Source organism: Rhincodon typus, chromosome 2 (assembly GCF_021869965.1).
Source record: "Rhincodon typus isolate 14 chromosome 2, sRhiTyp1.1, whole genome shotgun sequence".
NCBI classification, from domain to species: domain Eukaryota; kingdom Metazoa; phylum Chordata; class Chondrichthyes; order Orectolobiformes; family Rhincodontidae; genus Rhincodon; species Rhincodon typus.
In genome coordinates this window covers 21,098,420-21,125,489 of record NC_063333.1, presented here as the reverse complement: position 1 = coordinate 21,125,489, position 27,070 = coordinate 21,098,420, and the positions used below count along the sequence as shown (strand labels likewise).

The window sequence follows — 27,070 nt, the reverse complement described above, 5'->3', positions numbered from 1 at the left end:
TGCTCGTATGATGCTGCTTGGCCTGCTGTGTTCATCCAGCCCTGCACCTTGTTGTCTCGGATTCTCCAGCATCTGCAGTTCCTACTATCTCTGACTTAATTAGTTGATCCTGTGATACTGAAAGGTATTGTGTAAATACCAGTCTTTCCTCCTTTCAAACTTACAGCAAGATATCTTAGAAAGTGCTAATTATTTTGAAAACAATTTGTACAATGTATGCAGTTCAGAAAAGTACAAAGCTTGCATTTGTTATTTAAATTGTATTATCACATCCAAGCCCCACAACTTTTCTATGAGCCAGTACCAGTCTAAAGTGGGTTGCGGACTGTTACTTTCAAAGCAACCAACTCTAATGCTTATGGTTTCCTCAAAACACATAGTGAAAGCAGCAGCAGTGTTGCTTGGATCCCTCACAAATGTTTACAAATAAATGATAATGTCCTTCAAAATTACTTATAATGTTTCTGAAAACTTTATTTTTTAACAAAATATTGTTAATTTATATTTAAAATTCATTACCAAAGATCAATTCTCAATCCATTGTCTGTCTAAATTATGTAGATTATAACAATATGCCCATGTAGTTGAATTGAGTCACTGTGTGCGATTGAAATATAATTTACTGCTCAATTCCTTCTCACTATATATACAGAACATATTAAGTTTTTTAGTTGGAAGAGCTTTTCTGCACTCACTGCACCTATCTCCACGTGTTGGCACCAGTGATAACATGAGAAATGTACTGCATCAAGTGTCACAGGGCAACGGCAGCAAAAAATGATGAAACCAAATGCTGTAGGGAAATCAAAAATGAGGCTCATGGAGCACCGTGTACTATTCTCCTGCAGTGAGCTTTCAGCTGGAATCCTGGTGTCACATGAAAATGTCCATGAATAAACCATACTTGTGTGCATTGTCCTCCCAAGTAGTAAGGTCTTCTGAAAAGTACTCTAAACTCAGTGAAAATGCTTTCAGTATCTCCCAGTTTTCTTCAGCATGGTTCCCTCTGGATTGCCCACCATGGGATCTAAAATGGTTGTCCACCCTTCTTGCTCAAGTTACCCCTACACTGGCACCAACAGTGAAACTGCTGCACCGGCTGAATAAATTAGACTTATACGGTGACTTATTAGCTGTTGCAGAATTTTTCTTGAGACATCATGTTTAAGAAATTACTTGTACCAATAATCCGCTAGAAAGTTTTTCTTTATTTCTCTAATATAATGTATGCATTTAAATATATGTTTAAAATAACTCAGCCCTGTTTAGCCCCTAGATTTAGCTTCAAGAATAAATACCAACATAGCAAAATCTTACACGTTGCATTCTTAGTAGTGAGTTAAAGTATGAGGATTTTAATCAGCTTAACACACTAATAACTGTATGTACAATTCAGAAAACCAAGACTAAAATAAAATTGAGAAAATTAGTGTTCTAAAATTTTACCTCCTGTATTCACTATTTTGCCTTTACTACCATTGTATTAAAAAAGAACTCTACAGGTGTGAGTGACAGAAATATACAATTCGCCTGACTGGTACGTGGACTTGGTCAACTCAGAATAGTGAATATTATGAGTTATATCACAGGCAGATGAATTCTATATTCAGTAATTAAACCACATGTATATAACTACACATGAATAATAAAAACAAGAGTTGTTACTTATCACTAATGTACATTCTATCATTAGTGTTGCAATCTATTATTAACAGCTATTTTACTAGTTTTGTGGATTCTTAAAGTTTGTAATCATATTAATAACGTTAGCTTCCTGACAGCCTACAACAGAGAAAGGAATAGTCAAAACCAGTCTGGTATATTCAGTGAGCTACAAAATATATTGTATTTGCATGTCTATATGCATGGAGAAACATCATATAAAACAGGTGGCTTGATAAATACTTTATACTATAATGTACTATAATGGATATATAATGAAATTTTATAAATAACATTTACAAAAAAGCTGACTGTACAAAAAGTATCACATTTACAAACTAGTAATCATGGGCAAGTTGATGAACTCGCAGAGTCCTTTTCAGAGTCTGTACACAATTCTATGCAGTTTTCTGCAGAATATAGTGCAATGTTTCCAACTCATTTAGATGAGGCTCTGACCATTGCTTCATTAGATACTGAATCTCAATTGCTCCAGACTGCTTTGCCAACATGAGGCCTGAAGATGCACTTGGCTTCTCTGGGTCACCAAGAATAGCTATAGCTGTTATCCTGTTAAGTGGGGAGAGGAAGACAAATAGAACAACATTTAGTTATCAAGCTTCATACTTAAGTAAAAGGACACAAACATATCAAACATTCCAGAACATCAACACTAAACGTGAATATAATGGATAGCCCATGCATTTTCATTTACCTAATCAGCACAAGTTAAAAAAAGTTGTGTAAGATTCAGAAATCCAAAATGAAATTATTTACTTTTTATAAAATGTCAATTTGCCACTAGAGTAAAATTTAACTGCTGAAATGGAGATTTCTTTATATTGCAGGAAAAACTCCATCACTAGAAAATCCAATCTCGTGGGTATTAGCGTATCAGAGACTTAAAGCTGTAGATGCAAACAAAGGCACCAATACATGCACACTAAGAAACATCTGATATTTATAACCGCTGTAATCTTTGCTGCAAAAATACTATGAGCAGAACTAACACAAGACAAATTTGACCAAATCTAACTAAAATGTATATAGGACATGGATTTACAAAGGGAAAGCACAAGTTTTGCAAGTAGGTAAAACCACAAAAGGTAAAATTTTATGCAAATAATTCCACTGCAAGGCCATAAGGAAACATACTCAGATAACAAGGTGTAGAGCTGGATGAACACAGCAGGCCAAGCAGCATCAGAGGAGCAGGAAAGCTGACGTTTGGGACTTACACAGTTATTGCATAATTACACAGAATGTATAATGCAGAAATAAGCCCAAATGGTCAAAATCTATACCCTACAATCCTTCACCATCTAACTTTATCAGCATAGCCCCCTACCAGATTAGAAATAGGAGCAAGGGTAGGCTAGTCAGCCCTTTGAGCCAGCTGTTATTTTCCTATTCCTGCTTTCTCCTCAAAACCTTTGATCCCTTTAGGCCTAACAACTGTATCTAACTCCTTCTTGAAAAACATTCAATGTTTTGTCCTCAACTGCTTCACTTAACCACTCACTGGGTGAAGAAATTTCTCCTCACCTCATTCCTAAATGGCCTACCCACTATCCTGAGACAGTAACCCTGGTTCTGGACACCCAGGTCATTGAAAACATCCTTCCTGTGTGTACTCTGTTTAGTCCTATTAGAAGTTGACAGGTTTCTATGAGATCTCCCCTCTTTCTTCTAAACTCCAGCGATTATAGTCCCTACCAATCCAGTTTCTCTTCATGAGTCAGGCCTGTCATCCCAGAAATCAGTTTTATTCCTTTCCCTTAAATGTTTCAAAGCTGCTTTCCTCATCTACTCCTTGTGACCGCACGGTCCACGTCCTAACCATTATTTGGTAATAGAGGTCTCCTAAAATCTCTTTGAATTTCTTGATCATTTTATAGCCCTTAGTTTTGGTCTCCACAAATGAAACCTCTCTACCTAATATCTCTATCACAGAGCTCAGATGTTAGCCTGTTTTGCCATTCCTGATGAGTTTATCATTGGGTTGAATTTTAGAGAGAGGGGCACAGAAGATGGTAGGGGTGTCAAATGCAGATAGCCGATTGAGCTATTAAAGATGCACTAAGAGAGGCCACATCCCAGGAAGCACCTGGGAATGCTGTAGCTGCTTAGAGGCAGCTTCTTGGAAGGCGGTGGTGGAGGCAGAGGGATCAATGGTCCAGGTAGACTTGGAAGCCCTCCCTGGCTTCAGTTGCAGGCTGCCTTGTGAAGAGGCTCCCATCATATTGCCATCTCCCAAAACAAAATGGTGGTCTGACTGCTGAAGACATTCTTATTGTGAAATTAAGAAAGTTGGAGATGCCCTTCCTCTTATAAACCTAGAAAGGCATCGCTCTGCTTCTTCCAAGATCTCTATTGGTCTTCCTGCGAGTCCACCCACAGTCTTTAATTGGGCAATGCGTCTGCTCTCTGGCCATTAATTGACCAAGTAATAGATTCATAGAGTCATAGTGTTGTACAGCATGGAAACAGACCCTTCCGACCAATTCGTGCATGCCAAACAGATATCCTAAATTAATCTAGTCACATTTGCCAGCATTTCGCCCATATCCCTCTAAACCCTTCCTATTCATATACCCATCCGGATGCCTTTTAAAATTTGTAATTGTACCAACCTCCATCACTTTCTCTGGCACCTCATTCCACACGCGCACCGTCCCCTGCATGAAAAAGTTGCCCCTTAGGTCCCTTTTAAATTCTTTCTCTCTCACCTTAAACCTATGCCCTCTAGTTTTGGACTTCCTTACACTGGGGAAAAGACCTTGAATATTCACCCTATCCATGCCCCTCATGATTTTATAAACTTCTATCAGGTCGCCCCTCAGCCTCTAACACTACAGGGAAAATAGCCCCAGCCTATTCAGCTACTGCTTATAGCTCAAACCCTCCTTGTAAATCTTTTCTGAACCCTTTCAAGTTTCACAACATCCTTCCTATAGCAGGGAGACCAGAATTACATGCAGTTTCCCAAAAATGGCCTAACCAAAGTCCTGTACAGCCACAACATGACCTCCCAACTCCTATACTCAATGTACTGACCAATAAAGGCAACCATACCAAACACCTACTTCATTATCCTATCTACCTGGGACTCCACTTTCAAGAAACTGTGAACTCCAAAGTCTCTTTGTTCAGCAAAACTCCTTAGGACCTTATCATCAAATGTATAAGCCCTGCCCTGATTTGCGTTTCCAAAATACAGCACGGAAAATCTCAGCCGGTTGACTGTTTCCGAAATAGTGCAGGCTCCTGGACGTTATTTCAAACTGATGGTGGGGTCCTGAAGCCCACAAGAAAAGTCCTCTCTCTGATCAATGTGGGCTTTCAGAACAAGCTGAAACACTGAGGTCTAGATATTAACTCTAGTGAGTTGAGTTGATAAGGCAGGTCCAAGAATGAAATACACAAAACATAGCTGGAGCTTTGAACCACCATTTCAAGTTTGACTTAAAAAAAAGAAGCTATCTAGCATATTCTATCTTCCTGGTAAACAACAGTATGAAGAACATGACACAACTTTGAGGTACAGTTACAAGAATCAGAGCTATAGCTTCTGTATTAATTAAACCACTGTACTTACTTATCAGACAGAAGGCTCTCCTCTGCAACAGGTTTGGAAACATTTTGCAATAAATCCCATACGTAAACATGAGATGATGCGTCAAGAACAAAAAACATGCCAGGTCGAGTCAGTGCCCATAATACAGCCTGGATTGATCTACCCCGAGTGCTTTCATTCCACTGAATAACAGGATGCTCTGTTGTCACTGAGTGCAGTCTAATTGTTCCATCTGAGCACCCAACCTGCAAGGCAACACCACAAATGGTATTTTAAACCATTCCGACTTTGAAATTATACCTTTGACCTTTGTGATAAAGTCACATACTGGCAGTTATATTTTTATTGATCTCAGACAGCCCTGTATTGAAAGACTTCATAATAACCCATTATCCAGGCTCTCTAGTTTTCTTACATGAATCCACAACATATTTTGATATAAATTTACTTTAACTCTTCAAGAGATCAGGAGATTTCTGTTTGTACAGTTTGTACAAGTCTCTTCAATTGCGGAAATAGTGTTCTGTTTATATCATATCTAATGAATTAAACAGAACTACTTTGATTGTGTGTCTAAAATGCCAGGTAGGTCATATTACATAACAAATCATAAAGTGCAATTATGACAAGGTCTACATTTATCTTCAATGCCTATTAATCTGTACTTGACATTGTGATAGGAGTCCATCAACGTTAAAGTTTGCTAACACTAGCAACATTATAATTTGAAAAGGGAGGATCTGTGTTAAAATTTCTGTTCAGCTCATGTCACAGTGCCCACCCAGGCTGAGGTCATGAACATGAACAACCTTACTTATTTCTAACAAGTGAACATAATGCAGCAATAAAGCCAACTGAGACCACTGCCTCACAACAAACTGGGTTCATACCTCAAACAAGGAAGACAGAAAAATATTAGTCACAATTCCTACTCACCAGCACCTTCTCCACTAGGGCTACCAAACATGGAAGTTTAGCAAAGCCAGAATTAGACTCCATGGTTATACAACCAATGATAAAAGGTTAGTAACACTGTGTTTTAGCTTATGTGTAAAGATATATGTTAATCACCTGGATGAGATAACACATCCTAAAACATCTTAATTCTCCAGAACTGAAGAGGGAGGAAATCACTCTTTGTTCCCTAGTAAGTTAGAGGATAATGAGCATTGAAGTAAATCAAATCCATAATCATAAAATACTTATCAGGAACAGTGTGTTTCCAAAATGACAGAAATCAATACACGTGACTTGAACTGCTCTGGCACCATTTATTTGAGATTTGTATAGCCTCGGTGCTGCTTGCAAGCCATGACGGGTACCATGACTCACAAGACCCTATTAAGAGAATAGAAATAATTATATGAAATAGGTTATCATTAATACTGATCTCAAAGCATGCTTTTCTTTCCATTTCACTTCTATAGAAAATCAGTTTTTAACTTAGTATCAAATAAGTTGAGGAAAATCTCCAGTTCACTGCAAGAATAAGAGAACCAGCAGAAGTAACAGAGTTGGAGAGATCAAATTTAAGGGAAATGGACAAAAATGAACACAGTAAAAGAATCAAACAAAAATCAGATCAATAAGAGGAGAATCTCTTCTTAGGGTATCTTCTAGTGCAGTTGCTGTGGCTGTCAATTAAACAACAAAATAAAAAGCAAAACACTAACTGATATAGCCTGGTTAACACTAACAAAACATAATAAATTGATCTTTTTACTCCTTTCATATTTGATGCTTTATTCTGTTCTAACTTTTTTTAAACACATGGATCTGAGTATATGGAGTCCAGAGGGTGAATTAAAGCAGAAACCGCGGAAAACAATCAGATTAGGCAAAACAAAAGCAAAACAATGAGGATGTTGAAAAGCTGAAATAAACACAGAATCTTAGAGAAACTCAGCAAGTCTGGCAGCACTAGTCGAAAGAGAAAAACGGAGTAATCATTTGAGGTCTGTGACCTTTGATCAGAACAAGAAAAAGTTAGAAATGTAATACATTTTAAGGTAGAGGTGAGGAGAATTTCCTTTATCATTGAGGGCCACAGTTCTTTGGAACTTTCTTCTTCAAAAGATGGGAGCAGAATTTTTAAATACTTTAAGGTAGAGGTGGATAGATTCTTCACAAGCAAATAGGTGAAAGATTATTGGGGGTGAGATGGAATGTGGAATGATCAGATCAGCCATGACCTTACTGAAAGGCAAAGCAGGCTTCAGGGACTGAGTGCGCTACTGTTGCTCCTAATTGGTGTGTTCATACATATGTTTTGAGCAGACTATATTGAGGTGTGGTGCAGAAAGAACAAGGACAATAGGAAGATATGTAATAGAGTGAAATACAGGAAGGATTGAATGGCAAAAGACTTACTTTTCTGAGGCTGGGGGCATTGGTGATGGGCAAGATAAGAAACAGAGAAGCAAAAGATATGTCTACAGCAAGAGCCAAAGAAAGAGTTTCCATTTGTATTACAAAACATTGCACTGCACTTAGTTTTACAATTACTCACAGCATCTGTTCCAATAAAGAAATGATTAGGATCAGAAGGCAGAAACCTGATGCTCAGAGTCCGAGGAGGTCCCAGCTGCGTGAGATTTCTTGGGAAAAAGCTGATTAAAACACAACAGAAAAATAGTATCAATAAACTCCTGGAACCTGTGGGCCATGATAGAAACATCATCATTTAAATTCTTGCTAATTGGTATAAGGATAGATTAAAAGTATATCAGCAAAAAGCTATTTTATGAAATGAGACCAATGATCAGCATGAACCAAGTCCAAAGTTGAAGAACGAAATGCATATAGTAGCCCACTATGAGGGAAACAAAATCAAAACTAATTCAGGAATGCTCATTCTTTTCATATATTTTTGGCCGACTTTCAAACAACAAGCTAAATGCCTTCTGTCACTGAGATCAGTTGGCAGGTTGACTGCCAACCTACTGCTTCAATTTCTGTACCAGCTGAGATCATCACCTTCTCAACTTTGTCACTTGCCCAAGACATGGTGACCCTCAAGTTAACCTCACCATTAGTCCCTGCACCACCCCGCCACCCCAACACCACCTTTTTCTCTCTCTCTCTCTCTCTCTCTTTCTCTCTCTGAGGTCAATGTACTTTAGAAAAAGTATTAAAAGTAAAGTGAGAGAAAGCCAAATGGCTTGCAAAAAGTACAGAGTATTCAGTAGGTTAACGGTTGAGTAAGTTTTCAAGTTAAGCAGATGAAGAAAAATAAGCCAAATCAGTACAGGACTGTTCAATTATATAAGCAGTAAACAAATGCAGTGTTGTTTCATTTAAACATTACATTAGGAAGGTAGGGCCATAAAACAGGGTATTAATGTATAGTTATGTCCAATCTGTCTATACTTGGGAAAGGGAAAGTTGCTCGTGAGAAACTGAATTTTCAGGAATGAGTGAGGAGGTGCCAGACAACGTTCGCTTAACAATGAATAGAAAAATAAAAGGCCATGTATTCTTAAAATAAACATGGCAGCTGATCAAAATAATTTTAAATTTGAAGTCATAAAAGGGGCATAATCTGTAATTAGTGAAGCTTTAATCAATGAACAATAGAGGTTTAGAACACAGGAGGACACCATTAGGCTCACTGTGACAGGCTTCAACAGGGTAATAAAGACAACAAGAAAATAAATTCACATCACCCAACTGTAACACTTCCCTTCAAGATGAAACATTCTTGAACGGCTGAATATTATTCTTTCCAAGCTAACTTTAAATGAGTGCTTTCCATTTAAAAGCCTTGTGAAAGGAATGGAAGTTTATAACTGACATGCCTATCTGTGCTTTAGGAATCAACAGGCCTGAAGTGCATACAGCAAATAATATAAGATCAAAAACACAGCTAGTGTGCATCATTATAGAATTGGGCCATCCGAGCCTACCTGTTCACCTCAATAGAAGAGCTGTGGATCAACTTTATCTTCCCGCCAGGAATAAGGCCTGGACCAAGAGAAAAGACAAAGGTTTTTATTTAGATTTATTCAGATAAAAGGCACGATGTGGAGGAGCCGGTGTTGGACTGGAGTGGACAAGGTCAAAACTCACACGACACAAGGTTACAGTCCAACAGTTTTACTTGAAATCACAAGCTTTCCAATCACAGTCCCTTTGTCAGGTGTAGTGAAAGGAGAGCACACAGACACAGAGCTTATAGGCAGAGAGATGAAGGGCAGAGAGATCAAAGGATCATACAACTGGGAGTGGAGTGAACAAACCTAAAATGGCTGACTGATTGCCTCCTGTTGAATCTTTAATCATTCATACATTCCTGCATTCTAGAAATTGCAGTAGCAAGGTATGGAGAACTCTGTTAGAAAAGAGATGCAAATTTCGATTGATTAAGATGCAAATTCCAGAGTCTGTTTCAAGTCACTGCCCCGAGATAATTAAAGGTTTCATCAGTGCCTGCCTATCTTTCCAATCTTCAAACTGACAGAGTGATAGGAATATACAAAAGGTGACATCTCAGGTCAGACACTGAATTGTAGGTATGAGGCCTTGTCCAGAATCTGTCTCAAGAGTTTTGATCTGGAATCAGGCTGGTTTTATCCCAAAATAAAATGCCACACTGACAGACTGTGACAACAAATTGTGTTTCTTGAACAAAATTGAATGCAACTGCAAATAAACAAACATCTTGGATGAAATGATTCATCCCATAGATATATGTGTGTGTGTATGTGTGTGTATGCGAGTGTGTGTGAGAGAGAGTGTAATAAATAATCCATAACTGTACCAACTAATGAAGGTAGAGAGATGCTGTCAAAACAGGACAGTAAGGAAGATTTTACAGATACAGAACAGTGTGGTGGGGTCACCTCACACTCACTCACAGACACACAACACACACACATTCTTTCCCTCTCTCATGTGCGCACGACGCAAGGCCTCACACCCACAATCACTTTTTGTCACTTTTTTGTATATTCCTATCACTCTGTGTGTTTGAAGTTTGCAAAGTTAGGCAGACACTGATGAAACCTTTAATTATCTCGGGGCAGTGACTTGAAACAGATTCTGGAATTTGCATCTTAATCAATCAAAACTTGCGTCTCCTTTCTAACAGAGTTCTCCATATCCTACTTCTGCAATTTTTAGTATGAGGGAATGTATGAACAATTAAAAGTACAACAGGAGGTAGCCAGCCAGCCATTTTAGGTTTGTTCATCTCACTCACACCAGTTGGATGATTTTTTGATCTCTCTGCCCCTAAACTCTGTGTCTGTGTGCTCTCCTCTCACTACATCCGAAGGAGGGACTGCGTTCCAAAAGCTTGTAATTTCAAATAAACCTGTTGGACTATAACCAGATAAAAGGCAGTATTTCATTAATGTTAATTAGGAGTATGACCAGCATTAATTTACAGCCCATGCGATTGTGACTATTGTTTTCAGTTGCTCTTTATCCTCCTCATTCATCCTACATCCTCATCAAACTTCTTCCTTTTGCACCAATGCTGTTAGCTGTCAAAAGTAGGCAATAAGTCTCTTCCTCTGCCTAAATGGTTAATTCAGGTATATCTAGGTTTCTAAATTTGTCCTTTTTTCTACATGCTACACTACTGGCAATATCAGGAAGCAAGGACCAACCACTCCACGTACAGAAATAGCATCTTTAAAAGTGAGCTTTACATTCAGGTTGCATGCCTTATGATTTATCCAAGTTAAGACCTAAGACTTTTCACACAGCAGGTGTTTCACGTGTGGAACGAACTTCCCAAGGAAGTGGGGGATATGGGTACAATTACAATGTTTAAAAGACACTTGGATAAGTACAAGAATAGGAAAGGTTTGGAGGGATATGGGCAGGAGTAGGTGAGACTAGTTTAGTTTAGGATAACATTTGGCATGGATTGGTTGGACCAAAGGTTCTGGTTCCATGCTGTATGGCTCTATGAGTATACAATATAGGAGGAGAATTAGGCCATTTAGCCCAATTGAGTCAACTCTACCATTAGATCAAGGTTGATATGTTTCTCCATCCCATTTTCCTGCCTTCTAAAACCCTTGATCCTCTTAACAATCAAGAACCTATCTACTTCTGCCTTGAATTCCCTCAATGACGTGGCCTCCAAAGCCCTCTGCAGCAATGAATTCCATAGATTAACTGGCTGAAGAAATTCCTCCTCACCTCAGTTCTAAAGGGCTGCCACTTTACTCTGAGGCAGTGCCATTGAGTCCTAGTCTCTCCTAAAGGAACCATCTTCACCATGTCTACTCTATTCAGACCTATCAGTATTCTGTAAATTTCAATCAGATGCCCCCATCACCCTTCTAAAATCCATCGAGTACAGACCCAGAGTCATCACCAGTCCTATGTCAAGCTCTTCATGCTCAAGATCATTCTTGTAAACCTCCTCTGGACCTCCTCCAATGCTGGCACATCCTTCCTTAGATACAGGGCCCAAAACTGCTCACAATATTCCAAATGGAGTCTGACCAGAGCCTTATACAGCCTCAGCAGTACATTTCTGTTCTTGTGTTCTAGCCCTCTTGAAATGAATGCTTACATCGCATTTGCCTTCCTAACTGCCAAACGAACCTGCACGTTAACCTTAAGAGAATCCTGAATTAGGACTCCCAAGTCATTAAGTGCATTTTGAAGCCTTTCCCTGTTTAGAAAATACTCTACACCTCTATTCTTCTGACCAAGGTGCATAACCTCACAAAGTATGCAATCTGTCACTTCCCTGCCCACTCTCCTAACCCGTCCAAGTCATTTTGGAGCCTCCCTCCTTCCTCAATATGATCTGCTGTTCCACTTGTCTTTGTGGCAATTGCAAACTTAGCAACAACGCCCTCAGTTCCTTCGTCAAGATCGTTAATGCAAACGTGAACAGTTGTGGTCCCAACACTGGGCCCCATGGAACACCACTAGTCTCCGGCTGCAATCCCCACAAAACTTATTTACCCCTATTTTCTGCTTTCTGCCAGTCAGCCAATCCTCTATCCATGCCAAAGGCCTTCTAAAAAAAATCCAGAGATTGCATCCACTGGTTCTCCTTGGTCTAATTTGCTTGTTACATCCTCAAAGAATTCTAACAGATTGTCAAAATGACCTACTCTTGACAAAGTCATGCTGACTCAGCCCTATTTTACCACGCACTTTTAAGTACTCTGCAATCTCATCCTTAATAGTGGACTCTCAAATCTTATCAACGACCAAGGACAGGCTAACCAGTCTATAATATCCTGGTTTCTGCCTCTCTCCCTTCATAAACAGGGCTGTTACATTTGCCATTTTCCAGTCCTCTGAAACCCTCCCTGACTCCGGTGATTACTAAAAGATCACCAACAATACCTCTTAAATTTCCTCAGCTATGTCCTTCAGAACTCTGAGGTGTAGTCCATCTGGTCAAGGTGATTTATCCACCTTCAGACCTTTCAGCTTCCCCAGCACCTTCTCCTTAATGACTGCCACTACACTCATCTCTGCCCTTTGACTTTCTTGAAATTCTGGTGTGCAAATGGTGTCTTGCAGTGTGAAAACTGATGCGAAGTATGAAACAATAATTTATTAGTTTAATCAAAAAATGGAAGTATCTTTTTGGCCATGACTACATTTAGCTGCCTCCGGCCTTGATTCCATCAATGACCACAACTGCCAGCTTAGGGTGATGCAGGAGTTGAAATGCCAAGTGCTCGGGTTAACCCTCTCCACCAAGTCAGCAGTTCAGGTATTTAAGGTTTGACCTCCATAGAAATTAGCTAACTTTGCTGTGTTAGATGAAATGAAAGAAAATGAACAAAAAAAAATTGGACACCTATGAAGTCAAGTGACGACCTAATGATTAGAAAGGTTACTGATTTAAATATTTTTCTGTGTTTTGCTGAAGGAATGAGTTTGTGTTTAGATTATGTTATGGGGAGGTGATGGCCTAGTGGTATTATTGCTGGACCGTTAATCCAGAGGCCCAGATAATGTTCTGGGGACTTGGGTTCAAATTCTGCTATAGCAGATGGTGGAATTTGAATTCAATAAATATCTGGAGTTAATAATCCAGTGATGACCATGAATCCATTGTCGATTGTCAGAAAAACCCATTTGGTTCATTATTGTTCTTTAGAGAAGGAAACTGCCATCCTTACCTGGTCTGACCTACATGTGACACCAGATCCACAGCAATGTAGGAGCAAATTACTGCAGATGCTGGAATCTGTACTGAAAACAAAAAATGCTGTAAATCACAGTGGGCCAGGCAGAATCCATGGAGAGAGAGCAAGCAAACGCTGAGTCTAGATCACTCAGCATCAGAGCTCAAAACATTAGCTTGCTCTCTCCCCACAGCAACGTGGTTGACTCTAGGGGTGGAAAATAAATTCTGGCTTTAAAAAAACTTCCTTGCCTATTAAAAATCCAAAATCTCTCTGGACAACCCTCTCTGTAATTTGAAAATGCTTTCTGGAAATTGCTGTTTTGGATCATTCATTTTGTTCCTCAACTCATCCAATCTTCCTTTCTTCCCCCTTTTACTGAGCAATCCACAATTTGATCATACTTCACTAAAGAACAAACCTCCATGCCCTCCTAAATTATTTAGTTGCCAATGAATTACGCGCACTGTTATTTACCCATTCTTTTAAAGGCAGACACAGCAACCCATTTTCACAAAGCTAGATCCCACAACCTGCAAATAATCTGTTTTTGACATTTCCATTTCAGGGGTAACTGTTTGATGCAAATGAAACAAGTTCTCTGCTCATTTTTTTTAAAGAATAGTACCAAGACATCTTTTACAAAACTCAATAAGAGCTGATGGGGCTTCAGTTTAATGTCTCATATAAAATTCAAATATTCCCTTAACACTAAACCAAAGTGTAAGCGTAGGTTATGTGCTAAAGTCCTGGAATGGGACTTGAACTCATGACGTTCTAACTCAGAAGGTGAGAGTTCTGTATCTCTGAAACTAATTTTCTTTTAATTATTTATCCTGCTGCCCCATGTATTGCATACATACCCAAATCTGTTAAAGAACCAGCAAGATCTGCCTTTTGTAGCTCGACCACTACCTGAAAAGAACAAATAATTAGAATTTATATAGCACCTTTCACTACCTCATCAACAACAAATCTCATTTGTAAAGTACCTTTAATGTAAAAAAAGCCTCCCAAGGTGCTTCACAAGAGTGTTATCAAACAAAACTTGACATTGTGCTGCTAGGTAGATTCAGAGGATAGATAAATAAACACTTGATCTTAACACATAAATCGGAAACAAACAGAACTCTGGAGAAACTAATCAGATCTGACTGCATCTGCGGAGACAGAAACGGTTAACATTTCAGACGGGTGTGACTCTGAACAGCAGTTCTACAAAAAAGAGTCATACCAGATTTGAAGCAATATCTGTTTCTGTCTACAAAGATGTTGCCAGACCTGGTGAGTTTCTCTGACATTCTGTGTTTGTCCGTGGTTAAAACAGGTATGTTTTAAGGAGCATATTTAAAGAATAAGAGCAGCATAGATGGAGATAAAGAAGAGATGATAGGGAAAGAATTCCACATTGATGGCCTTCCACACTTAATTCAGTTTAGCGCTTCTATAAGCAGGGGTATTCCCAAACAGCCTGCGTTCATCTTTTCCACAGTCTACTTGCTGACTGTCCCACTTGTCACTTCTCTTCCCAACTCTTCCTTTCACAGTTGGTCTTTCTCCCCGCTTGCTTCTCCACTCTCACTGCTCCTTTCCCAAGAACTTACTCACAGTGAGGGCTCAGGAGAAGGAAGATCAGCAAAAACAGGTGGTAGTGAGCTGCCTTGTTCAACCACTGCAGTCACATGCCTTAAGTTGACCCACAATGCTCGTAGGGAGTGAATTCCAGGATACTGACCTAGCAACAGTGAAGGATACGCAATATATTTCCAGTCATGTAACCACAATATTATCCCCAATCTTCCATTCATGATCTCCCAACAGCTATTTGGATCTCCAACCCCACCCTTGGCCTTTTGTCCTTTGCTATACCCCTTCCAAATCTCACAATTACTCTCCCCCTCACTGCCACTCTCCATTATCAAGGCGTAATGCACTTACTGTATTTTGTTCTTAAGCAGCATTGTCTATTTGCAAAATTAGAACTGTTTCCAGTCAGGTTATATTTGAAGAAAAGTTTATCTTCACAATCATAAGATTAGGGGAACGTGGGCTTTCAATGCAGTTTCCAGTTTCTCAATTTGACAAAGGCAGCTACTTTTACTTAGACCATTTCCCCATATAATTTTGCTTCCCCAGACCCACTGGCTCACATTCTGTTGCCAACTATATTCTTCAGACCCCAAAGTTCCTGGTACAGGCACAACAATTCTACACCTAATTGCCACAGGAAGGCTCACTGTGCTCTTCATATTCATTTCGTCTTATTGAAAAATCCTTCCTAAATATTAAAAGATATGTTGGACTATAGAACAAACTCTTAATGTTTAAAACATTATTAATTTACTGAGTCACCAGCTCAAATAACTATCAAATCATTAATTCATGGTATGTTAAAGCAGAGATCCTGGTATGCAACAAGTATTCTTGTTTAGCTTTCAAGGTCTTTGCAAACTTGGGAGTTTGTACTTATTGCTCCTAGTTGCCATAATGTTGCGACTTCTCCTTGAACAGATGTAGTTTTTATGTTCAAAGTCCTCTCATTCAGTGCTAGACAAAGAATTGCTGTTACTGGGTCAGAAAGCTGAAAAGAAAATGTCCATGCCAATATGGTTTAAGACTCGGAAGGGAAACCAGAGATAACAGGTTACCCATACTGTTGTTATTCTTGATGGTAGAAATTATAAGGTTGACAGTAGTTGCTGAAAGAACTTTGGTGAGGTTCTACTGTGCATCCTAAAGAGAGTACAGTGTGCCAACAGTGGGTGACATAAACGCCAAGTACAGTGCAGGACCATCTATCTTGATATGTTGAGTTTCTACTTGGATCCCACTCACCAGCTCATTTCCCAGGTACTTTTTAATATCTTTCTTCTTCAAGTTACTACCAAATTCTCTTTTTGTAAATAATAGAGGATAGCATTTTTCACTTTAAGGTACCAGGGGTATTATCGCTGGACTGTTAATCCAGAGACCCAGGTGATGTTCAGGGGAGCTGGGCTCAAATCCCACCACGGCAGATGGTGGAATTTAAATTCAATAAGTATCTGGAATTAAAATTCTAATGTGAATCCATTGCCGATTGTCAGGAAAAACCCATCTGGTTCACGAATGTCCTTTAGGGAAGGGAACTGCCATCCTTACCTGGTCTGGCCTACATGTGACTCCAGACCCACAGCAATATGGTTGACTCTTAACTGCCCTCTGGGCAATGTAGGGATGGGCAATAAATATTGCCTAACCAGCAATGGCCTCCATCCCATGAAAGAATAAGGAAAAACAAAACACGCTTCAATTATCATCCCAACATTCATAAATTGCAAATTTGTACTCCAAAATTATACTTTTTCCATCTTGAAAGTAAATTAGATTGTAAACTAAAAACATTAGAAAAAAGTAGAAGTCACATGTTTAAGAACTAGTCAGTCTAAATAATGTGTTTCTCTACCAAAATCAAAGGCTTGGTTCATATAAACACTAGAATAAGACTGACGGCTCATTAAAAAAGCCATAGACATTATAAACGATTTATAAATGTGACTTGTGAAATAGCAAACATCAAAAAGAATTGGAAGAGGACAAGCTCCCTCAAAAAATATGGAAAATTGGTTTAGGACTTAAACAAAGCATTGTTTAATTACAATGAAGGAATGCCAGTATCCAGTTCTAAGAAATTAGATTTTAATTTCAATGTAATGTAGCAATTCTAAAAATTCTAGCTTTTCTAAATTAAATTATAGATAATTGAATGAAACAATTAACTGGATTAACTAATTACTAAAATAAATAATGACCAAAACAACTTGAACTTGGGAATAATATTTGGAGCATCGTTCCAAAACCTTTGGTACTATTTATCAAAAAATTGTTAGGAATATTCAATAAATAGAGAAAAGTGAGACTTGTGTAAATATACAGTTGATTCAAAAGCAGAATGTTAAATTTCCTTTCAATCTCAATTTATGGATATTCTGATGCAAACAGAACAGTTAATTATTCACATGCTTATCCCAAATAGAAATATATGTTTCAGAGTCACAACATTTTACTGGCCTATACTATAAATAGATTCATGTATTCTGTTAATTAACCAAACAAAAACATAAATTACTTAGACCTTTATGTGTAGTGACATGACTGTGCTTACCCACAGATTAAGCAAACCACCTTCATCTAGCGTCGCGAGCTGAAATGACAGTCCTGAACTTCCTTATGTAGAAAAAAAGAAAATTCTTAAATACCAAAACACAAAAATATGATTGCTAACTACCCTAGTAAATTGGAAATATTTTGACTTCAACCACTTATAAATATATTACAAAGGTAAAATTCTAACCCACATAATTAAACTTTTCAAGTACAGTCACTGATGTAATGTAAGAACCATGGCAGCCAATCTGTTCACAGCAAATTTCCACAACAAAGTGATAATGATCAAGTTTTATTTTTTGTGTTGTTGATTGAGAAGTAATTATTGACCAGTGTAGCGATTGTAATGAGGTCAGCCAGCTGTCCTTCATAGAATATGAGTTCCCATGATTGGGGCTGTTAATTTGGTCCAGAGAGCCCTGGCTGATAGAAAAAGGGGAATGTCAGAGATACTGCCACTCTGATAGGTGGCTCTGAATGAGGCAGTACTAAAGTCAAGAACTGTTCACGTTCAAGTAAAAGGTGACTTGATGACGGCATACCAGCCTCTGTGGAGTTGTTGCAATCAGGACGAGAGAGATAACTTCACTGCTCCTCGTCAAACAGTCTGGGATACATCTACTTAACAGGGTCTTCCTAACATCTCATCCAAAAGATTACTCTCCCAGCAGTTCAGCAGTGGATGGAGATTTTCACCAGTGGAACCCTCTGCCTCCTGACTTGAGGATAATATGCTGACAACTGAGCCACAACCAACATCATTGTGGTGTTCAAGTCACACTAACGTGGCCAGTTTAGTCTCAGCCAAGTCATGAAACATATGTACCAATCAGCAGGGAAGACCATTTCAAATGGGTCTATACAAAATCATAGCAAAATGATTTGGTAGGCCACTTTGTGCTTTTCTTCTGCAGTTCAAAGCATGTAACTACAGAATCACAGATTGACAAAATACAAGAAGGGATAAATTTGCCTGCTGTATTGGTCATGAGTATGCAGAGTACATTTAAATCTTGAACCAAAAAGTAGAAAAGCAGTTAATGAAACTTAGTTGGAGCTTTCACTGATGACATTACTTTCATCATTTCAAAAATTAGTAATTGTGTTAACACAGTAGATCTCAAATTAAATAATCGATTTTAGTCTTTACATGATTTTGTTCAGATTGAAATGACAGGCCCTAAACATTTAATAATTGGGAAAGATATAAAATAGGATTAACAAGAAGTTGCATATTTATCTAAATAAATAATAGCTAAATATAATTATCTAAATATAAATGTATATGTACAATGTTGTTTCTTTTTACAGCACATTGCTGGTTATAAAATATGCTCAATGTAACTAAGGTTTTGGAGTAGATCTGTAGCTCGGGTTGTGGGTGTTGAGGTTGGTTGGCTAACCGAGCTGGTTTGTTATTCCGCAGACGTTTCGTTACCGTGCTTGGTAACATCCTCAGTGCAGCCTCTGAGGACGCGTCGGTGTGTTTTCCCGCCTGGTTTTTAAACTGTGGGGTCCATTGCGATGGATTGCCTCACTTCCGGGTTTCCTCCGTAGTGGAATGTATAAAGACACGACTAATACTCACTCATCTCAATCCGCATGGACAAGGAGAACCACGACTTCGACTGGGACAACACCAAGATCCTGGGACAGGCTAGGCAGAGACAAGCACGAGAATTCCTGGCACTCCATGAAGCATGCCATTAATAAACACATTGAACTCGACCCCATATACATTCCACTACGGAGGAAACCCGGAAGTGAGGCAATCCATCGCAACGGACCCCAGAGTTTAAAAACCAGGCGGGAAAACACACCGACGCGTCCTCAGAGGCTGCACTGAGGATGTTACCAAGCACGGTAACGAAACGTCTGCGGAATAACAAACCAGCTCGGTGAGCCAACCAACCTCAATACTCAATGTAAATAACATACATTAGAAGTATTTTGTGGAAGACAAATGATGACCTTTGATAGAAAGACTGATGGAAGACCCACAATTCTGACTGAAAACCTACCTTTCTGGGATGACAAGAGTGAAAGCCCAACATCATGATTATCAAAGCAAACAGATGACACTGGATAAACAGCTTTCACTGCACAGGAGTGATTGATAGCTGTGAGAACGCCATCTGTAATGAAATTGCATTCAAATCAAACCCATATCCTCACAATTTTTTTTTGGTGTTACTAATACTTAGTAAGTATATTTATACTGATTACAATGTGAATTCAAATTATGAGATTCAGGCAGGAGGAATGCCACAATAGCGAGCATGTAGACTATTAACTTTCAAATCCATTCAAATAAAGAATGCAAGAATTACATTGAATCTACAGCGCAGAAGCAGATCACATGGCCCAAGTGGTCAATTTGTACTAAACAGAAGCCTGTTCCCACCCTCTGGACTATGATATAGCAAGTTAGGAAGGATTTTCCTTTGTAGTACCTAAAATATTTTAAAGGAGGATATTCTCAGAACAAATGAAAAATAGTATTGAAATGGGAACGAATTGTCTCTAGACATTGGTTATGAATTATACTGTTGACATACCATCAATGCGTGTTTCAATTAAATTCACAGCAATTAAAAACTCTGGCTTAGCTTGATGTCCCAACAACCCAAAGCAACAGTGATTATGACATGAAATTATCTTTAATTCAGTAAGACAATCACTCCAATTGTCTATTGCTAATCCTTATGACTATAAGAGGAGATTCTTTTAGGTTCTTAGGTTCTTGCTAAGAATCTATAGATTCTTGAAGGAATTTTTGTGAAATCATCATTGAAGAAGCAGCTAAATGTTTCTATCAGCAGTAGTTTCAGTTCAAAGTCAGCCACACAATAACTGAGGTGAATCTTGCTCAGGACACAGCTTTTTTTTTATTCACTTGTGGGATGTGGGTATTGCTGGCTGGCCAGCATTTATTGCTCTTCCTAGTTGCCCTCAAGAAGGTGATAGTGAGCCGCCTTCTTCAACCACTACAGTCCACGTGTCTTAGGTTCACCCACAATGTACTCAGGGAGAGAATTCCAGGTTTTGACCTAGCAACAGTGAAGGATACGCAATATATTTCCAGTCAAGAAGGTGAGTGATTTGGAAGGGAACTTGTAGGTGGTGGTATTCCCACGTATCTGCTGTCCTTGTCCTTTGAGATGAAACTGATCATGAGTTTGGAAGATAATGTCTAAGGATATTTGGTGAAGTTCTGCAGTGCATTTGTAGATAATACACAATGCTGCTACTGAACATCAATAATGGACGGAGCGGATTGTGGATCTGGTGTCAATCAACTGGACTGTTTGTCCTGAACGGTATCCAGCTTTTCGAGTGTTGTTGGGCCCGCACCCATCCAGGCAAGTGGGGAGTATTCCATCACACATCTGACTTGTGCCCTAGATGGTGGACAGGTTTTGAGTAGTCAGGTGAATTACTCGCTGCAGTATTCCTAGCTCTGAACAAATGCACAAAATTCCACTTGTTGAAGTAAAATTTTAGGCAGGGAAGATGTCAGTAGCATTCTCTTCATTCCCCACTAACCTTGGCAGAAGGTCAGCAGAATGAAAACTTGCAGTAATATTTGCATGTTTCACTCGGGCTTGCGTTGATTATTTGTGCAGAACGGACATATGGACATCCAAATCAGGAATAGGCCATTAGGCCCTTCAAGCTACTCAGTCAGTCATATTATAGATTATCTAATTTTAACCTCAACCGCCTTTATTCAATAACCTTTCACTCCTTTCCTCATCAAGAATCTGTCTGCCTTTGCCTTAAAAATATTTAAAGATTTTGCATTCACAAGCAATAAAATTTCTCCTTCTGTCTTTAATGAGTGACCTTTTGTCTGTGTCTGTTGACACCCAAAACACACAAAAAAGCAATAAAAACCTAGCAAAGAATTAATGAAAGAATGTATAAATATAAAATAATAATGAGCCGAGGAGATTTTCATTTTTTTAAAAAACCGAAAGAACTGCGGATGCCGTAAATCAGGAACAAAAACAAAGTTGCTGGAAAAGCTCAGCAGGTCTGGCAGCATCTGTGAAGGAAAAAACAGAGTTAACGTTTTGGGTCCGGTTCTGAGGAAGGGTTACCGAATCTGAAACAGTAACTCTTTTTTTCCCTTCACAGATGCTGCCAGACCTGCAGAGCTTTTCCAGCAAATTTGTTTTTGTTCATTTTTTTAAAATTGGCTTGCAGAGTGAGAAAAATCAGAGTTGACCATGCGTAAAAGCAATTATTGGTGGAATTTTGTAGTGAGTAAACACTTTGTATTTTTAAAGTGACCCTTAGTTCTAGATTCTCCCACCAGAGAAACATTCTTTTCACGTTCATTCTTTTCCCTCAGGATCTTCTATGATTTAATCAAGCCACTTCTTACTCTCCAATGCATACAAGCCTAATCTATCTAGTCTTTCCTCATTAGACAACACAGCTATAATCAGTTATGAGTGTAATAAACTTTTTTTTAAGTGATTCTGATGCATTTACATTACTCCATTGTTATGGACCAGACCAAACTCACTCAAAATATATCAAGGAGATAGCCTAGACACTAACTTTCATCTTATTTAAAGACAAGTATAAGGCACTCTGCTCCAGATATGATTCAAGTGGTCCACTACTTGGCTTTAGACAAAACACAAATTAGTCGTACACCACAGTTAAAACACAAACAGAAAAGAAAAGAATTAGCATAACTTTAACTCAACTGAAATACTTAACAAAAGAATATATTATATGGCTACTACTCATCAACTATTCCAATATAGCAGCATCCAATAAACACACTCTTGGCAAAGGCAAATTCAGCAAAACATATTTTTTCACATTCTATCTTGAGTCCAGTAGAAAGGAATACCAAATTAAATATTACTACAAAAAGAGAACTCAAACTTTTAATAGAAAGAGCTGTGTTTAGTAGCTTCAATCCCCAACTTCAACAGAAAGCAAAAATTAAAACCCTGGGTCTGTGTGACCGTGACTCCACCTACTCATGCTTCTTTTGTCTAAATTAAAAAAACACTTAGGGAGCTCAAAGTTGTTTACCCACTGCTTCTGAAGCAAACATTCTGTCTCCAGGGTGACAACACCACTCTTTAAAAGAAACAGCACAGAACAAATTCCTCTTAAAGGCGCATAACATCAGACCATAAATAGGGAGACCAATAATGTACACTTCTGAATATCAGGAGATTCCCCTCTTGCTTCACAAAATGACAACTTAAAATAGATTATAGATAGGCGCATTCCTCTTGGCTCTTTTATGAATCAGAGGATTTATACTATACTCTCAAATAGAACAGACAGAACATTGTGCCTGGACTTCATACTTGCTCTATAATATTGCCATTGGAAATCACTTCACAGTGACAGTAAAATTGTGAGTGCGCCATCGCTACCATCTCCTGCTCCTCATTCCCATAGACGATATATGGCCAGTAGTGAGAAGGATACTCAACCTACTGTTGGTGCAGCCCAAATACTAATCAAAGGAGAACATAAAACAGTGACCCGAAATTGATTGTTCGCAAATATATCCATAAAAATTCTCGTACCTACACAAAAAATGCAATTAGATTTGTTAGACTTTAGCTACCTTTTGCAAATCAGTGTTGGTTCTCTCAAACCATTCAGTCACTTACCAGTTGAGAATGTTGGAGTTCTGAGAGTCCATTCTTGGCCCCCAGTCTGTAGAGTGTTGTGTATAGTGGAATGTTCGCGAAGATCCCAAGCCACAACTGAACCGTCTACTGTTCCAGCAAACACAGATACCACATTACTTGGGCCAAAACAGCAGCATTGTACCTGCAGTAGAACATCACACTATATCAGCATTTAGTTCATTATTAAACTTTTAATATGGCTGAATAGATGACTAGCTTGAAGTCAGAAGAGAGAGTGTGAAAAACTTTGACTGGGGGCTATAATTAACAGAACTCAATACCAACCTATTGAGTCAGGTGCCTCTCACATCATACAGAACATACCGGTAGCGTATATTTTTGCAATGTTAGAGCATTTACTGACCATATCAATCTACTTGTGCACATGAACAATGTGAAGAAGCTTGTCAGAAGTACCTTAAATCTGTGAACATTACAGCATAAAAAATAAGAACAGAAATAAGCCATATGGGATTCAAACATCTGTGCTGACATTCAGTACAGTTTATTTTCTACACCAACTCCACTTTCCTGACTTTTCCCTATATTTCTCAATTCCATTAGTATCCAAAAAACTCCATATATTCAGAGCTGAGATCAGTAATGTCTAATCACCCACGGCCTTCTGGGATAGCAGATTCCAAGGAGTCACAAACTTGAGTGATGCCATTAGACATCAACTGAGCCCTAAATGGAATGCCTCTTCTTCTGATACCATGCCTCCTAATTCAACCAGTAACTCCCTGACAACCACCACTGATTGGCCAAGACCTTAACTGGATACAAGCCACATCAGTACACTGGCTACATGAGCACAGCAAAGGCTGGATATGGAAAATACCTCAGCTTCCACTTCTCTAAAGTCTTTCTGCCATCCAATTGTCAAAAGTCAGGAACTTAGAACAGCAAGAGGCAACTTGAATGAAACATATACCTGAGGGGTATTGATAGGTCGCATGTGGAAAAGATATTTCCTCTTATGTGAGAATCTATAACTAAGGATCATTGTTAAATAATAAGGGCCACTTAAGGTGGAGATAAGGAGAATTTGTCTCACAGAGTTATGAATCTTTGGAACTCAGCTTCCATTGTCTTGAGAAAGAGTCTTTTTGTTATTTTTAAAAGGAATATAGGTTCTTGAGAAGGGGAGGGGGTTTAAAGGTTGTCGAGGGTAGGCAGGAAAGTAAAGAAATCAGACAAGCCAAGATCTTATTGAATGGTGGAGCAGACTCGAAGGGCCGAGTCATTAAACTTGTTCTTAACTTGTGTATTTGCATGTTTCTGATGATCACTCCCCACTTGCCTGGATACATGCAACAATACTCAAAATGCTCAACATGATACTTATGACATCTAATTCAATGTATTAAGGATTCAATTCCTCCACCATCATTGTGCCACTACTGGAGACAGTATCAACCGCAAGTTGCCGTGCAGCAACTTGCCCAAGATTCTTCAGTGACACCTTCCAAACCTGTGAGCTCTTCTACTCAGTAAAAACAAAGGCAGCAGGTGTAAGGGAATAACACCACATGCAAATTTCCCTCCAAAGTACACATCATCCTGTGCTTTCATTGTAACTCGTCAAAATACTGAAATTCCCTCCCTAACAGAATGGTGGACATAAACTATAATACACAATATCCAGCAGTTTAAGAAGACAGCATATCGATATCTTCTGAAGGACAATAAATGCTGGTCTCTCCAGCCACACCCACTTCCGCCAAACAAAAAAAAATGTTGGACAATAAAAGCAAAGCCAAGCCAAACAGCCTTTCAGGCCTTAGTGATACTACAAGAGTTAATGAACAAGAAAGCAATGAAGGGAGGCAATGGCATAGTACTTTGGTCACTGGGATAGTAATCAAGAAAGCCATGTAATGCTCTGGGGACTTGGGTCTGAATCCCACCACGGCAGGTGGTGAAATTGAATTCAATAGAATCTGGAATTAGAATTCTAATTGTGACTGCGAAAACATGTTCAATTATCCAACTGATTTAATAATGATCTTTAAGAAAGGAACGCAGTTGTTATTATTCAATGGCGCATCTGTCCACGATGGTATCAGTAGAAGTGACCACGACATAGTCCTTGTGGAGTCAAAGTCCAATATTCACATTGAGAATATCTTCCATTCTAAATGTGGCACTATCACCATGCTAAATGGGAAAAATCTTTGAACAGATCTAGCAACTCAAGCTTGGGCATTTATGAGGTGGTTTGGATCAAAAGCAGTGGTAGAATTGTTTCCAAACAATATGAAAACTCAACCTGATATATCATCCAATCTATCATTATCATCAAATGAGGGGATTAACCCTGGGTCAATGAGGAGTGCAGGAGGCCATTCCAGGAACAATAACCATGATTATATAATTTAATTTAAAAGGTCACACAGGAAATGTGGGCGATAATCTTCACCACCAATGCAAATTTATAAAACTTACTGTTTAATGCTAGCATTAAATTAGTGGTAGTTATATGCCACAGCAGTGAGCTCTTCAGAACTGACCAATCTCATTTCACATAGGTTCCTTAGAAACAGCTTTTTTTTTTATTTTCTTGCTAGAAAACCCTGGAATTGAATTGGTAGATACATCCCAAGGATGTTACATCTTTCTAGCTTGCTGCTTCGGCCTTTATAGAGATCTATTTTGTTTTCATGAACAGTCGATGTCCTTAAAAGGTAAAATATTTTAAGATTCCATCACTGGACTCAGCTTTATACCTATTATGATTTACACAGCCACAGACACTAGAACACCACACCTCCATTACTCTTACTGCTTTCTAAGTATAACTGACATCAAGAGGATAAATTTTTCCATCAAGATCTACCAAATGCATGGTGGCACAGTGGTTAGCTCTGCTGCCTTATAGAGCCACAGACCTGGGTTCGATTCTGCCTATGTGGAGTTTGCACGTCCTCCCTGTGTCTACATGAGTTCCCTCTGGGTGTGCTGGGTTTCTTCCCATAGTCCAAAGAAGTGCCGACTAGGTAGATTGGGTCTGCTAAATTGCCCCATAGCGTACAGGGATAGGCAGGCTAGGTGAGTTAACTATGGTAAATGCGCAGTTATGGGGGTAGAGTGGGATACTCCTCTGAGGACTGGTGCAGACCCGATGGGATGAATGGCCTTTATCTGCACTGTAGGGATTCTATGAATTATCGTTAATTGCATCTATTGTGCCTTCTAAATAGACAAGACATTTTTAAAACTTTCCATAGACCTCAGATTCGCAGACAAGGATTTTCTGAGGTGCTGAAGGTTCCCAGATATTCCAAACACAAATCATGTAATTGCTGGCTAGTTGGACAACCCCAGGCTCTTTAGGAAGACTGTGGACTGAAAGCAGAGTTTGTCTCTGGACCTGTGAAAAGTGTAGACATAATACCTCACGACCTACAAAAGAAAACCCAAAAAAACACATTTACAAACATAAAATTAGCTTTTGGTGATTATTTGTAGAATTCTGAGTAAATAAATTACATAGTATTGTATTTATCAACTTAACTAAGGCAATACAAGTACAACATTTTCATTAAAAAAATTCATAGCATAGCTCCACCAAGTGGTACAGTTTGAGTTTGCAAACCCTTAGCTAATCAGTGCAAAGTTTGACAAAGCTCGACAAGCTGTATTATATGGGAAGATAATGTTGCTGGACAAATTGATCAAGATGATGCAAAAAATGTTTAACAGATGACTGAAATGAGAATGCTATCAGTCACGTAGAAATGTCAATTAGAGGCAATGCGACTAGTTTCAAGTAAAGAAATAAATACATTTCAAAGCGAAAACTTTCTCCTGCAAGCCTGAATCACAACAAAACTATATAGAACCTTTAAAGTAATGAAACATCCCAAGGTGCTTCATAGGCACTTTATTTA

At 38.7% G+C, this 27,070-nt stretch overlaps 1 protein-coding gene across 1 annotated transcript in view; it reads right to left on the bottom strand.

The window, feature by feature from the left end:
• Positions 1 to 456: 456 nt before the first annotated feature.
• Positions 457 to 27,070, bottom strand: part of LOC109914023 (cytoplasmic dynein 2 intermediate chain 1) — a 59,252-nt gene continuing 32,638 nt past the window's right edge. The window contains exons 10-19 of the mRNA XM_048611767.1: positions 26,410 to 26,582; positions 23,157 to 23,319; positions 19,524 to 19,637; positions 17,501 to 17,562; positions 14,220 to 14,271; positions 9,145 to 9,202; positions 7,749 to 7,848; positions 6,446 to 6,577; positions 5,261 to 5,484; positions 457 to 2,232 (exon numbers count right to left, since the gene is read on the bottom strand). Coding sequence (XP_048467724.1) covers positions 2,061 to 2,232; positions 5,261 to 5,484; positions 6,446 to 6,577; positions 7,749 to 7,848; positions 9,145 to 9,202; positions 14,220 to 14,271; positions 17,501 to 17,562; positions 19,524 to 19,637; positions 23,157 to 23,319; positions 26,410 to 26,582 — 1,250 coding nt within the window. The 3' untranslated portion in view covers positions 457 to 2,060. The remainder of the gene's footprint in view (positions 2,233 to 5,260; positions 5,485 to 6,445; positions 6,578 to 7,748; positions 7,849 to 9,144; positions 9,203 to 14,219; positions 14,272 to 17,500; positions 17,563 to 19,523; positions 19,638 to 23,156; positions 23,320 to 26,409; positions 26,583 to 27,070) is intronic.